The 16,255-nt window shown below is 48.4% G+C and overlaps 1 protein-coding gene across 1 annotated transcript; it reads left to right on the top strand.

Annotated features, from left to right (window-relative positions):
* Positions 1–1,736: 1,736 nt before the first annotated feature.
* Positions 1,737–15,864, top strand: LOC148506386 (serine/threonine-protein phosphatase PP1-gamma catalytic subunit-like). Its single transcript, XM_088446923.1, has 7 exons — positions 1,737–1,995; positions 10,321–10,452; positions 12,087–12,317; positions 12,482–12,586; positions 13,270–13,493; positions 13,581–13,715; positions 14,053–15,864. Exons 1-7 carry the CDS (start codon positions 1,941–1,943, stop codon positions 14,155–14,157), a joined length of 987 nt encoding a protein of 328 aa, XP_088303049.1. The 5' UTR covers positions 1,737–1,940; the 3' UTR covers positions 14,158–15,864.
* The last annotated feature ends 391 nt before the right edge of the window (positions 15,865–16,255 follow it).

The following is a 16,255-nucleotide window of genomic DNA, read 5'->3' as shown; positions in this document are numbered from 1 at the left end:
CTTGAGCATTAACGTGCACACAGTGGCGTAACTATAGAGGGTGCAGGGGGTGCGCTTGCTACGGGGCCCGGCGGCTTAGGGGGCCCGCCAGCCCAGCAAGCTTCCCCCTGCACCACCTGTTGCACAGCTGGCCAAGACTTGCTGGTGCAACTGGGAACGCTGGTCTCTGAAGTGATCAGAGACTAAAGACATCAGTGACGCTTCAGAGGCCAGCGTTCCCAGGGATGCAGTCACGGATGATGTCACACTCATCACCCGCTATGAGAGGAGCCTGCGCCTGCTGTGCTGTCAGCGGCAGCGTCTATGCGGGAGAGCTTACAGCGTGGAATGGAGCGTTGCCCAGTGACCAGCGTGAAGAGAGGTAAGTACTGCTCAGGGGAAGGGGGCAACAGCATTAGAGGCATTACTCAGGGCACTGCATAAGGGGCATTACTGGGGCACAATATAAGGGGTGCTACATTAGGGGCACTACTAGGAGCATTACTTATTACTGAGGGCAAAGCATAAGGGGCACAACATAAGGGGCACTACTAGGAGCATTACTGGGGCACTGCATAAGGGGTACTACATAAGGGGCTTTAATACAGGGGGCATTGCATAAGGGGCTCTAATACAGGGGACATTGCATAATGGGCACAATTACAGGAGGCATTGCATAATGGGCACAACTACAGGGTGTACTGCATAATGGACACAACTACATGGGGCACTGTATAAGGGGCACAACTACATGGGGTTTTGCATAATGAGCACAACTACAGGGGTACTGTATAGATAGACCTATGGGGGTCCCATACCTCTAATTACGCCCCTGCGTGCACACCTGCTGTCCAGAGATATCTCTGCAAAATAGAAGTGCAGTGCACCTAGGTGTATGGCGAGACGGAGCAATCTCAAGGTGTGCCCTGTGCAATAACACATGAACGTCCACCTTCCTTTACTATTACTCCTTCCATAAAATAACCTCTGCTTATGTTCTCCTGCCATCCTGCTGGGATTGGCCCAATTTACGGCGTTATATTATGTATGCAATGTATCATATGTGACTCTTTTTGACAGTGGCGCCTTCTTTGAACATTATGTGAAATGGGCCTAGGAATGTGATTTCCGAAGAGCAAATGGACAAATGGACAAAAACTGTCTATAGGATGAGGCCAGATTCCCACGGGATCTGCGATGGGGCGAAAAACAAGTCATTATGCGGAAGGGGGCAGAGGAGAGTGCGCATCCACCCTCCACGCTATATGGAGCCCCCCAAAAAATACACCCTCCCCATCCCTTATCTTATGTCAGTCATCTCTCTGGCTATGACAAATAACATTGTGGAAGAGATTTAATAACCCTACCACAAAGGACAAATGGATGTGTTGCCCATAGCAACCAATCAGCTCGCAGTTATCTATTACATTCTATAAAATGACAGCTGAAATCTGATTGGTTGCTATGGGTAACACCTCCAGCTGTCCCCTTTAGAAGGTTTGATATGTTTTTTCCCCCTTAGTGGGATAGCAGGAGGGATCCAGCAGATCACACACAGCAGTGATTGGTTAGCACAGCAAGACAGGGTCGCCACCGGCCAATAGCGCTTCGAGCTCCACCTTCCTCGATGTGACGTCACCAATAGCAACCGGCCCAGCCAATCAGCGTCAACAACCGCCTCAGCCAATAGAAGCCCAGCTGGGGCGTGTTTGTCCCCTGAAACGCTACGGAAAGGGGGCACGGCAGGGTTCGAAACCTCCGTCATCCGCGGCCAATCAGGAGAGGCCTGTTTGAGCTACGCATGCGCGCTGCGTCTCCTCCATTCACAGAGAGAGGGAGAAGAACGCGGCCAGGGAGGGGGAGGGGCTGCGTGTGACGTCACTGGCCGGCGGAGATCGAGAGACCGGCAGCACCCACGTGACCTCCCGCACCCTCCTCACCCGGCAGCTACCGCAGCGACCATGGGCGACGCCGAGAAGCTCAACATCGACTCCATCATCCAGCGATTGCTCGAGGGTGAGAGACTCCGCGCAGCGGCGCCCTGTATACATGTATCATCGTTCTAGCCCGGTGCACCGTACATTGTATCCCTATACCCCGTGTCCCATATATTATATCAGCGTATACTATATACAGTGCCCCGTATATTATATCCATGTACACCGTACCCTGTACATTATATCCCGAAACCCTGTATATTATATCCTGTGCCCCATATATTATATCCCTATACATTATATCCCGTGCCCCATATATTATATTCCTATACCCTGTATATTATATCCTGTGCCCCATATATTATATCCCTATACATTATATCATGTGCCCCATATATTATATTCCTATACCCTGTATATTATATCCTGTGCCCCATATATTATATCCCTATACATTATATCCTGTGCCCCATATATTATATTCCTATACCCAGTATATTATATCCTGTGCCCCATATATTATATCCGTAATCCCTGTATATTATATCCTGTGCCCCATATATTATATCCCTATACATTATATCCCGTGCCCCATATATTATATTCCTATACCCTGTATATTATATCCTGTGCCCCATATATTATATTCCTATACCCAGTATATTATATCTTGTGCCCCATATATTATATCCTGAAACCCTGTATATTATAACCTGTGCCCCATATATTATATCCCTATACCCAGTATATAGCTTGTGCCCTATATATTATATCCCTATACACTGTATACTATATACACAGTGCTGCATATTATATTCCTATACATTTTACCTTGTACATTATATCCCTGTATCATATATCCTGTGCCCCATATATTATATCCCTATACACTGTATACTATATACACAGTGCTGCATATATTATATCCCTATACATTGTACCTTGTACATTATATCATTATACCCTGTATCATATATCCTGTGCCCTATATATTATATCCCTATACACTGTATACTATATACACAGTGCTGCATGTATTATATCCCTATACATTGTACCTTGTACATTATATCCCTATACCCTGTATCATATATCCTGTGCCCCATATATTATATCCCTATACACTGTATACTATATACACAGCGCTGCATGTATTATATCCCTATACATTGTACCTTGTACATTATATCCCTATACCCTGTATCATATATCCTGTGCCCCATATATTATATCCCTATACATTGTACCTTGTACATTATATCCCTATACCCTGTATCATATATCCTGTGCCCCATATATAATATCCCTATACCCTGTATAATATTTTCTGTGCCCCATATATTATATCCCTATACACCGTATACTATATACACAGTGCTGCATATATTATATCCCTATACATTGTACCTTGTACATTATATCCCTAGACCCTGTATCATATATCCTGTGCCCCATATATTATATCCCTATACACTGTATACTATATACACAGTGCCCCGTAATTGATATCCCTGCACCCTGCTCTGTTGTATGCTGTGCCCTGTATATTATCTCTACTGTTCTACACCGTGCCCCGTATATTATATCTCTCTACTGTTCTACACTGTGCCCCGTATATTATATCTCTCTACTGTTCTACACTGTGCCCCGTATATTATATCTCTCTACTGTTCTACACTGTGCCCCGTATATTATATCTCTCTACTGTTCTACACTGTGCCTCGTATATTATATCTCTCTACTGTTCTACACTGTGCCCTGTATGTGATATCCCTGTACCCTGCTCTGTTATACGCTGTGCCCTGTATGTGATATCCCTGCACCCTGCTCTGTTATACACTGTGCCCTGTATGTGATATCCCTGCACCCTGCTCTGTTATACGCTGTGCCCTGTATGTGATATCCCTGCACCCTGCTCTGTTATACGCTGTGCCCTGTATGTGATATCCCTGCACCCTGCTCTGTTATACGCTGTGCCCTGTATGTGATATCCCTGCACCCTGCTCTGTTATACGCTGTGCCCTGTATGTGATATCCCTGCACCCTGCTCTGTTATACGCTGTGCCCTGTATGTGATATCCCTGCACCCTGCTCTGTTATACGCTGTGCCCTGTATGTGATATCCCTGCACCCTGCTCTGTTATACGCTGTGCCCTGTATGTGATATCCCTGCACCCTGCTCTGTTATACGCTGTGCCCTGTATGTGATATCCCTGCACCCTGCTCTGTTATACGCTGTGCCCTGTATGTGATATCCCTGCACCCTGCTCTGTTATACGCTGTGCCCTGTATGTGATATCCCTGCACCCTGCTCTGTTATACGCTGTGCCCTGTATGTGATATCCCTGCACCCTGCTCTGTTATACGCTGTGCCCTGTATGTGATATCCCTGCACCCTGCTCTGTTATACGCTGTGCCCTGTATGTGATATCCCTGCACCCTGCTCTGTTATACGCTGTGCCCTGTATGTGATATCCCTGCACCCTGCTCTGTTATATGCTGTGCCCTGTATGTGATATCCCTGAGATGTATTGCTATAAGTGTATGCGCTGGTGACTGGCATGGGTAATTGTCTTGCATTTTTATACATTTGGTATTGTAGACGGTGCTTGTGAATCCCTCTGTGCCTGTGTGGATATTGTATACTATTTGCAGCCTGTGGAAGAGCTCATTATGTCTCCCAGGCCGGGCCTGTAATTCATGTTTATAGTAATGATTAGAAGCAGTTTTGGTAATTAGTGCTTTTGTTTTCAGTATCTGACTTTAGATAAGTCGCTTTATATCGGAGGCATCCAGTATCTCACTAATTACTTGTGACACAGATGTTACTTTACTGATGCACAAACCTTCAAAAGAGCGATATCATTAGAGAAACCTATATATACTACTCCCCAGGTGGCGGCACTTAGGGATGATGTCAGAATTGAGGTAATGATGGTTTTCTGTTGCTCTCAGATCTCTGTAGCAGTTATTGGAGCGACATACAGTAATCTTAGCTGGGTTACACTGACTCTTATTGTCACTCTTGCTGACAATGCTAACCGGCATTCTCTGATTTATTTGGCTTTAGTCGGACTTAACCGCGCGGAATTGAATGGCTCTGGGAGCTCCTTCCCTCCGCTATTAACTCTATGAATAGAATATTTTGTGTTATGTTTAACACATTCATGTGTCTACCAGGAATATAGCAACTTAACTTAATTCTTGGTTTCCAGGCTCCTACTGCAACCTTATCTGCATATAATAGTATCGCCCCTCTGCCGTTTATAGCGGGAGGTAGTGTTCTCTATTTTGCCTGTCAGGGATAATGCGTAGCGGCTCTCTGGTACAGTTGTCTACTGTACCTGGGAAACCAGATCTGTATTTGTGTAGCAGGGGTGTATCTAGAGGTCTAAGTGCCCCAGGCAAAGTAAGGGACTGGTGCCGCCACCCTTACCCCGTGTTTTTAGGAATCATTGCTCTCTATACTTTACTTTAACTTGGATATTTGCAAATGCCCCTTATTCATATTACGCCGCACAGTAGTGCCCCTTATTCAAATTACGCCGCACAGTAGTGCCACTTATTCAAATTACGCCGCACAGTAGTGCCCCTTATTCAAATTACGCCGCACAGTAGTGCCCCTTATTCAAATTACGCCGCACAGTAGTGCCCCTTATTCAAATTACGCCGCACAGTGGTGCCCCTTATTCAAATTACGCCGCACAGTGGTGCCCCTTATTCAAATTACGCCGCACAGTGGTGCCCCTTATTCAAATTACGCCGCACAGTGGTGCCCCTTATTCAAATTACGCCGCACAGTGGTGCCCCTTATTCAAATTACGCCGCACAGTGGTGCCCCTTATTCACATTACGCCGCACAGTGGTGCCCCTTATTCACATTACGCCGCACAGTGGTGCCCCTTATTCACATTACGCCGCACAGTGGTGCCCCTTATTCACATTACGCCGCACAGTGGTGCCCCTTATTCACATTACGCCGCACAGTGGTGCCCCTTATTCACATTACGCCGCACAGTGGTGCCCCTTATTCACATTACGCCGCACAGTGGTGCCCCTTATTCACATTACGCCGCACAGTAGTGCCCCTTATTCACATTACGCCGCACAGTAGTGCCCCTTATTCACATTGCGTCCCTTATTCACATGCCACAATAGTGCCACTGCTGCCCCTGTAGAAGAATGCCTGTTCTTCTATAATGTAAATAATAATAAAAACAAAAGTGTGTGTGTATAATGAATTTAAAAAGCAAAAAGGTAGATCCTAGTTGGTTCATGGAGAAAACAAGTGCATTTCTTAAGTATGTAGTTCACGCATAAACATGTTGTAAGCATCATGGAGAAGTTGTTACTGCACACACTTCTAGCAGATAATTCTAGCCTAGTGCAAGATAAAACCATGGATTATAAAATAAAGGGGCATATTTATCACATTACTGCATTTATAATGTTATTGTGCTGTGGAAATATCGCCTGTGACCCATACTCGCCATGCAGTAATGTTTGATCACCTCTGCTGAATACTGGGATCTGTAGTGCACCCCGTTGTCACTGATCATGTAATCAAGGCTGTACATTTGCAGCATGTTCTATCCAACATGTTGGGACTTGTGGATCCACTTGGGCCTGTGCTGTTGCCTCTGGCCGGTCTCCTCCTCACACTCTCCACTGTGGCTACAAAATCACTTTATTGACAGTGTGACACGGAGGAGTAGACTGGGGCCGCAGCTTCTACAAGTCCGTGCCGGGATTCAGGACGAGGAGGCGGAGCTAGCCTGTGATTAGGGGCGTCGCCAGCTGAATGTACGCAGTCGGTTGGCCGCAGGGGCAGCTCACCCCCCCCATGTACGGAGCTGCACTTTCCGATTCGGCCTGGCAGTTAGTAAACACTGTACCACCATGGCTGCTATATGCCCCTCCCCCTTCCACTCCCCTCCCTCATCGTTTAGCGCTGATGCGACAGAGCGCGGCAGCACAGACTTGTGACAGACAGAACTGGTTGCAGGCACCCCTGGCAAGCGCCACCCTGGCCAAGAGCTGGATACGCCCCTGTTGTGCAGCATAGAAGGTTAATGCTTTATGTACTTACTGTAGCAGAAGGGCCATACATATTTGTGTCCCATACACTGAGGCTTCGGTTGCGCCAAACAGCCCCCGTCTGTGCGTCAGGTCCAAACATCTTTCTCGCTTAAAATATTCGTCTAACGTTAAAAAAAAAAAAAAAAACCGCAAGCAAAAAAACTACTTTGCTATGTTACACTGATCAATTTGATGTGCGACATCTGTGTGCGAGTTATTTACTCGGTATAGGAGGCGCTACAATTCCACGGCGCTTTCTCGCACCAATTTCCGTTGGGCTTCATCTGCGACTTCGTACATGTTTAATACAAATTCCTGTGTAGTTACAGCCGCGTCTCAGCGTCTCCAGGTCACTGAGTGGTATTTAGCTGCGCCTACGATATTAATAAGATGCAAAACTTTAAGAACAAATGGTTCTCTAACCCTCCCCGGTCATCTGTCATGCCGCTTGTCTCGCCCCATATGTCTTATAGATGACAGGTGTATAAGGATACATCATGCCCCACTCTCTGCATGCAGCACATAGGAATGGGCAGGGGTGTATTTTCCCTATTGGTCAGGATGGCACTAACCAGGGGCGCCAGCCGGTTGGGGGCGCTGGCACCACCCGGCAGTGCCACCCGCGGACAGCAGTAGCGGAACCCCCTCCGTGACAGACCAAATTGTTTTCTGCCACAGGCCACCCACCATAATCAGAGCTGCCCGGCCAATGCCTGTTTAGCTGTCAGCGCTTCCGCGTCATACCACCTGTCATGGAAGCATCGACAGCTGAACCAGCAGGGTCCGGGCATCGCGCCTGTGCTGCAGTTAAAGACCCTTCAGAGGGAGCATGTCATCGTGAGAGAAGGCAAATCACGGCCGCCCGGCACCTAGGAGGAGGTCCAAGCAGCAGAGCCCACACGCGTGTGTGTGTGTGTGTGTTTGTGAATGCTACTACGTGTCTTGTACTGAATGTTGTGTGTGCATGATCAGTGTGTGTGTATGTATGTGTATATATATATATACACACACACACACACACATTATATATATATATATATATATATATATATATATATATATATATATGTGTGTGTGTGTATATGTATGTATAATATATATATATATATAAATATGCACGCACGACTAGCACCAGGGGCAAAACACATAAATTATATATAATAATTTTTTGTGTGTGTACACACCTAAAAATCCTGCCACTGGCCAGTTCTGTCAAAAGTCTGATCTCTGTCGTAAGCATATTTGCTGGACGGGGAGGGGAGGCCTCTAGATACACCCCTGGGAATGGGATCTGTAGGTAACACACTGTCCCTTACGTACGTGCGGTCACACTGGCCAGGAAAGTGTCATACAAAGACTACCTTCATGTACACTGTGATGTGTTGTGCCCGGCTGACACTGAGCGTTCCCTGCAGTGTAACGTCCTATTATGTCTGTGATGTGAGCTGTAGGTTACCCCAGGCCAGCCGGGAGATCACAGTAAGCAGCTTTCAGGCTAATGGCTCAGCACTTTCACATGTTTCTGTACACGCCGGTCTCTTCTTGGTGATCACCTCGGGCTCAGGTGATATTAAGTCCCACTGTTACCAGCCGTGTGTGTATAGAATGTAGTGGAAGCGGTGCATCCTAATGTCGACCTTGTTGTGGGGCCGGGTGCTTGTGGCAATTGGTTTATAACGCAAAGGGCGGAATTCAATTGTTTTCGCGGCCCGGATCTCCCGTCTAAAGTGACGGCAGATCGCGGGCCGCTATTCAATTGTTCCAGCTTTTCGCACTGATCGCGCCCAAAGTGGTAGGGATTAGCCGCGTAAATCGGCTAACCCCGACCAAAGTGCTGGGCGCGATCGCGAAAAGTGCCGTTTGGGCGTCCAAACAGGTCACTTTTCGCCGATTTCAGCTCTCACCCCTCTGGGGCTGCGAGCCGAAATGGAGCGCTGGCAGCTGATCGCGCCCGACAGGAGCAACAATTGAATTCCGCCCAAAATGTGTATGTAGAACATGGGTAAACTATAAGGATTTGTGCAAACTGTAACGCCTCCCCCTTAAAATTCACGTATAATTCACATATTATTCACTTTTTTTTTTCTTTTCTCTGTGGAAGGCGCCTGGAAGCCCGTAGGTCACATCTGTGCCCTGTGTAGTAAGGGGGTTCCTAAGGGGAGTATCTGCTGCACCCTGTCACCCCAGGGAGCGAGAGCTGTGCGGTAAGGAAGAGTGACCTGGGAGTCGGGCTCGTTCCTGGGCTGTCAGCCTCCTTACATCACTGCTTTGCACATAGATGACTAAATAAAATAACCCCCCCCCCTGAAACAACAAAGTTTCCAGATTACATCATGCAGAAGACATGGTGATGGGTCCTCTATAAATAAATATATGTAGATTGTCCTTCACCTTTAGTAGTGACACTATGCTGGTCAGTCCCACCATTACATCAGTAGTCCTATCTCTCCGTCACCTGTGCTTTGCTCTCCTGTTCCCAGCTTCCTGCATTACCCCCCCCCCCCCCCCTATTGTCCTGTCCCGCTCACAGTGCTGAGCTGCGGATCTGCTGTAATCTCTCCAGCTAGACCCTGCAATGCTGTTTGTTTGCTGTTGCTGGGACGTTGGGCTGGTGCTGCCGCCGTCAGATTAGTCTGTGTGTTTTTCCCTGTGATTGGCATGTTGTGTGGAAGGGTGCACCTGTCCTGTCGGCAGGGAGCTGCTCCGAGGGGAGGCGGAGGCACTCGCCTATCCCACTTGTGGTTGTTCAGTGGCTGCTTTGTAGTGTGATTAGGCAGCAGTGTGTATCTACAAGGCGTACCGCCCTGTCCACACCCCGGGTGCTCTGGTTCTCAGCTCTAGATGCAGTGCAGATTTGTATAAGGTGCAACATGCTCTGTGGGGTGGAGGGCTGGAGGAAGGGGCTTACAGTAGCCCCTGTATGAAAGGGATAAAGCAAAGCCTTCAGCCCCCCCCCCCCCCAATAAAACTAAGCCTCCAACAAGCACTAGAAGACCCGAGTTTTTAGAAGACCCCCATTTTTCCAGGTGTTAATAGAAATTGACAATTTTGAGGTCCATTTACCCTGAAACTAAAGTAGAACAAATAAACCATTGTCATGGAAGGCACTATAACATAGCCTGCTGGTCTGTTTTGGGGGGTTATCCTCCAATTTGATGAACCCTGGACCTACGGGCATTGCAGGGTGCTGCGGTAATGCCGGCAAGCTTCCTCAGGCTGGCCGGCTTGAGAGGCTGCGTTCGGCCTTGCGCTTGCCTGTGTCTGTGAACGTGGTGACTTGATGGGTTTCTTAAGGTCCATAACACAATCTCTATCTGTTCCTCAGTTAAAGGCTGTCGGCCGGGGAAGAACGTTCAGCTGTCGGAGAATGAGATCCGGGGTTTGTGCCTGAAATCACGCGAGATCTTTCTAAGCCAGCCCATCCTCCTGGAGCTAGAGGCCCCACTAAAGATCTGTGGTAAGTGCGACTTAAGGACTTGGGTAGGTGACTCCTAGGTGGAGGAGTCGCTGTTCATGGCCTCCAGTTACCAAATCACCGCTGGTTGCCGTTAATCTGACTGGTAAAGAGGTGAGATGCTAAACCATGCAATTAAACTCAATGGTGACTCTGGGCCAATCAGTGTTGGCTTATGTTTTGTGTTAGGAAGTTTTTGCTTTCAATCAAGGCAACATGTTCTGTATGAGGTGATGCAGTTCTACTGGCACTTGTAGTGGCCCCTACTGCTGTAATCTCACCATCCTGCATCTAGCCTCAGCGTGGTGGCACAGTGGTTAGTATTGTCGTCTTCAACAGACTGTAAGCTTAAATGGGACAGGGACTGATGTGATTGACTATTCCCTGTACAGCGCTGAGTATAATGGTAACACTTCATAAATGACGACACTTACTCAGTAACTACAGGTAGAGATGACTGCTAACATACCAGTGATACTTGGTGGGCTGGGGGTGGTGGGCTGGCGGTAGCAGGTCACCAGGTATAAGCCATTGTAATGACCAGAACAACGTCCAGTGGCTGCGGCTTGTGGTTTTGATGTGTTGCCCCGAGAAGATTGAGATCTGGGAGAACAGTGTGGCTTATATAATGGCATGGGATCGGTACGCATGTCCGACGGTTCTAATCCCGACAGCGGAAGACCGGCAGTGAAGATCCCAACACATAAGTATTTTAACTATTTGCTAACCGAAACACCCTCCCTTAGGGGTGCCTAAACGTAAGTCTCCCGGTGGGGATGCCCAACCCTACCTTCCCCCTGGGGGTGCCTAACCCGAAGTAAACCCCCCCCCCCACCCGGGAGTCCATAACCCCCCCTAAAGCTGTCGTCGCCCGGCTTAGCTTAGCTTGCGTTCGGTATGTCGGGCTCCCGGCGTAGGTAAAATGACAGGCATCAGGGTTTCGACGCCCGTCATTAGACCCCTGCTGGGATTAGACAGTCGGGATGCCGACGGTCGTCATTTCTACCATCTGCTTCCTGACTGCATCCCAATAGCATAGTGCGGAAAGCATCCAATCAGGTTACAGCTATCCAGTGTCCTCTGAAAATATCTGGTTCCAGCACATCTTATTATATAAGCCTATGGGTCATGTATAGAAGGCTGCCAAGCCTCTATGGAACCCTCAGCCTGCTGCAGAGCTTCTTCCCTACAGGTTCCTGTTGCTCTTGAGGAGTCTGAGTACTCGAAGTGTCTGGAAGCCTCTTCCCCAGCGGTTTTCTTCTGAAGAGGTCATACGGAGGAGAAGCGAGGTGGTTGGGGGGGGCAAAGCTACCCTCCTAATGTCAAAGCTAGAACTGAAGTTGACTTGTAATAAAGAGCTGCTAATGGCATTCAGAGCTATTTGTATAAGTTTCTGGCGCTTATCAGAACAAGCGAAGGTGGAGAACTTGCCTTCCTTAATCAGAAGAAAGGACGTGGTGCTCGGCCACTGGTGACACTATAGCTGGCGCTCTGCTGACACTTAGAAATAGATGTGATCTCTGTGTAGTTGTCTTAGTTATGGCATTTAGTATTCTGCAGACCTGTCCGGTTGTCACCTCCTTTTTATGTTCTCAATGATCCCTTCCGTGTTCTTCTTCCCCCCCCTATATGTGCAGGTGATGTACATGGGCAGTATTATGATCTCCTAAGGCTGTTTGAATACGGAGGCTTTCCCCCGGAGAGTAACTACCTGTTCCTGGGTGACTATGTGGACCGTGGCAAGCAGTCCCTGGAAACCATCTGCTTACTGCTGGCGTACAAGATCAAATACCCGGAGAACTTCTTCCTACTGCGCGGGAACCACGAGTGCGCCAGCATCAACCGCATCTATGGGTTCTACGACGAGTGTAAGCATCGCCGGGCAGTTCTGGGGGGGCTTAGTGTAACATACGTGGGCTTGGGTCACTGTCCTGAGCTTTATATCCCTGTGTATGAAGATCGGTGGCTTTTAGTAATATTACAGGGGACTGAGTCTGTTTTGCTAACGCAAGTGGGGTTTCTGTTTGTGCAGGTAAAAGACGTTACAATATCAAGCTCTGGAAGACGTTTACAGATTGCTTTAACTGCTTACCTGTTGCTGCCATTGTGGATGAAAAGATCTTCTGCTGTCACGGAGGTGAGGATGGTTCTATATACCGACCAGAGCTCTGGTGTAGGGGAGACTGTTAATTCTGATTTGGATTTCTTGATCTAACCTAATCTCAGTGTAATCAGCAGGAAATTGTGGTTCAGTTAAAGGATCAAAATATGACACATAGCAGATATGAAACTTCTGTAACAAGACACACTTCCAGCTACATTGCTAATTTTAAGTCTATTAAGGTTTAAAGCAGCCTTCTAATTTCTTACCACCTCTTCCCGAGGTGCCGAGTGTGAGAATTGTTTGTACTGAGTCTTCCCAGTTAGCCTCCGATAACGTCACTGCTCGCACCTGGGTGGCCACTAGATGTCACTGTGCTTTGTCTCTAGAGAACTGAATGTTCCCAATAACATCACAGTTGAGCCTCCATCCAGAGCTGCACATGTTTAGACACGGTTACATCCTGTGTGCAGGGAAGTGACTCATGACGGAGTCTGTTTTATATCCAGACATCTGCAGTCTCTGTGACAGATCCCCTAAAGCTGGGTGCACACTTTGTCGATAGACACAGAGCGGCCGCTATACTTGCGAATCAGCCGCACGATATATTGTTTGTTGGCGGTGTGAATGATATATCCCATAGTGCGTACCCAGCATAACGCTTTGTGTGGATTTTGCTCACTGCTTCACCCGGTCACGTCTGTGCTCTGCTCACCTAGGCCTGTCCCCCGACCTACAGTCTATGGAGCAGGTACGACGGATATTGCGTCCCACCGACGTCCCAGACCAGGGTCTCCTGTGCGATCTCCTGTGGTCCGACCCAGACAAGGACGTGCTTGGCTGGGGAGAGAACGACCGCGGGGTGTCCTTCACCTTTGGGGCTGATGTTGTGGCAAAGTTTCTTCACAAGCACGACTTGGACCTGATCTGCCGCGCTCATCAGGTGAGCACAGAATGCATGCCAGTCAGTCTGTCTTGCTCTGTTTCCTCCCTTCTTGCCATAACAACCCGTGTCTCTCTCTCCCTGTAGGTGGTGGAGGATGGCTACGAGTTCTTTGCAAAGCGACAGCTGGTGACACTGTTCTCCGCACCCAACTACTGCGGTGAATTTGACAACGCCGGGTCCATGATGAGTGTGGACGAGTCGCTCATGTGTTCTTTCCAGGTTGGTCGGCTGCAGGACCTTGTTCTACAATGTTGCTCGCTGCATAGGGTCCTATAATACAAAGCCAGTCCAGATAGCAGAACAGTCTAGATGTGTAAACTGCTTCAATAGTGGCCAGTGGGAAGCTCTTCCAGACAGCAGGAGATTAGTGTTAATTGACTCCTAATTGCGATGCTGGTGCTCGAGCCTCCGGGTGTAATACGTCCGCATTCTGGGCAGTACAGGTGCACAGACTCCATGAAGTCCTGTTTTATATATGGCTATGTGTGGTTCTTGCTGCGTTCATGTAATAGTATTTTGTGCAGATGCTCTTAAATCTCTGTCCTTTCTCCTCCAGATCCTCAAGCCTGCTGACAAGAAGCTGTTTGCTTATGGGGGTGCAAATCAGACCCGTCCAGTTACCCCACCTCGAAACTCTGCCAAAAACAAGCAGAAAAAGTGACCCCCCCCTTCCAGCTCCCACTCCCCATCCTTCCCACCCCCCCCCCCCTCCCCCAAATCTGACATGCTGACACTGACCTCCCTCCAGGACTCCTAGAATCCATCCTCCTTCCCTTGGAGCTGTTGGTTCTTGCTGGGCCAGGAGACTCCATGTTACCTCACACTGACACAAGGGGCTGGAGGGGGAGGGATGAAGAACACCTGCTACAGGAGCTGTTTCGCTGCCTTAATCCCTCTGACGCGGCCAGTGGGAAGCGTTTTCCGTTGTTGGGACTGTCTCCGAAGCCGCTGGGTAAGGGATGAATGACTAGATTCTCATGGCGGTGCCTTACTGCAACGTGATGACTCTACAGAACGTGACCTCAGGGGTATTAACCATCTGCTCGTATGTCAGCATTTCATCCCGTCTCTGGAACCCAATTCTGGTGTAAGGGCTAAACCCGCTGCCCGCAGTCTGGAACAGCAAGCAATGGCCGGACAAATGCTTCACATGGCGTACAATTCTCTAGAGTGCAGGTGGGGTATCACTTGTGGGACTAAAAGTCCCAGCACCTCTTGCTTGACATACTGGAACTTGAAGTTCTGCATTTGCTGGAGAGCCGCAAGTTGCCTCTACTCTAGATGGATATTTTGGGGGGTTTTCATGTAGTGTTACAATTTTAAGAGCCGGCTAAAGCGGCCATGTTGTCGGCGGTGCCATGTTTGCTGAGGGAGTTTCCATATCCATTATGCGTTGCAGCCCAGAACAGGGTAACGGGAGTATTTTTAGCCACAATATCAAACAACTTAAAGCCAGCTGGAAAATGTTACATGGAATAAACTGCTGTAAAGTCACTTGTCACCCATCTATTGATCATTGCTCCCCCCCCCCCCAAAAAAAAAATCTGTAAGGCTTTATGTATAGTCTGGCTGAAAATCTCCCACGTGAAGGCGTTCTTTCTGGGACTAGTAAACTAAAGTGCCTCCTCCGGTGAAAGTAGAACCTCTTCCGGTGACTTTTTGCAAGGGAGAGGTGAGCTGTAATGTTACGTAAAGCTTCGGCAGAAGTACTGGAGACGGCATTTTGGAAACTGGCATTAGAAAGGGACGGACCTTAGACATAGGCCTTATCTGGTATTTTGTGTTTCAGGATTAAAGGTACATGTTGTGTTCATACTAACACGACAGTGTCTTCACTTGTGTACTGTACTAGTCCGCTATATAGAACTCAGTCTGCGGGTTGCAACAACCACTAGAAATTCCGATTACTGCTGTAGTACCTTGCACAGCCGACGTGACTGAAGGCGACTTTTCTATATCTCCGAACATTTCATGGTTAAAGGTTACCAGTCGCATACACGCAGCGGAGGTGGACATTATGGGATCTGAACCTAAATTCCCTAGGACCTAGTGACGTAACTGAGGTCCGGATGTCGCTAGCTGCTAGTGAACGGATTGGCGGTTGCAAAATGGCCGCCTTGCGTGCGAGTGACCGGTGCACAGAATACTCGTGCGTGTACGCCGGGACCTGGGAAACGGTTACCTGGACTGCTGCTGTTTCCATCCTAAAGATTTCCTCTGTAAATTCGTTTTATTTTATTTTTTAACAGTTACTTTGTAGTCAGTGGACCAGCTGTGTGCGGTGACTAAATCTGTATGTACTTTGTATGTAAGGGATCATGTGTGTACATTTTGAGAAATACCCATTAAACTTTGATAATTGAGAGGACACGTTAGCCCCTTATCTGCTCAGGGTCCAATAGATATGCAGACTATTGTAGTGAAGGGTGTATCATAGCAAGTGATAACTTGTAGCTCTGTCTGCTGGACTTAAAGTCCCGCCATCCTCTGTCATGGCTAGAACTGATGGGGGTTGTAGTTGTGCAAGTGCTCTCCCTACTGTATAGTGATCACATACACGACATTCCTGTAACAATGGGAGCAAGGGCCTGGCAGGAACGGGAGTGGGGGCGGGAGCGCGGGCCTGGCAGGAACGGGAGTGGGGGCGGGAGCGCGGGCCTGGCAGGAACGGGAATGGGGGCGGGAGCGCGGGCCTGGCAGGAACGGGAGTGGGGGCGGGAGCGCGGGCCTGGCAGGAACGGGAGTGGGGGCGGGAGCGC

The sequence above is a fragment of the Taudactylus pleione genome, unplaced genomic scaffold (genome assembly GCF_031769625.1).
Source record: "Taudactylus pleione unplaced genomic scaffold, aTauple2 ptg000407l, whole genome shotgun sequence".
In the NCBI taxonomy this organism is placed as follows: domain Eukaryota; kingdom Metazoa; phylum Chordata; class Amphibia; order Anura; family Myobatrachidae; genus Taudactylus; species Taudactylus pleione.
The sequence above is the reverse complement of the archived record's forward strand: the minus strand, read 5'-3'. Positions and strand labels throughout refer to the sequence as shown.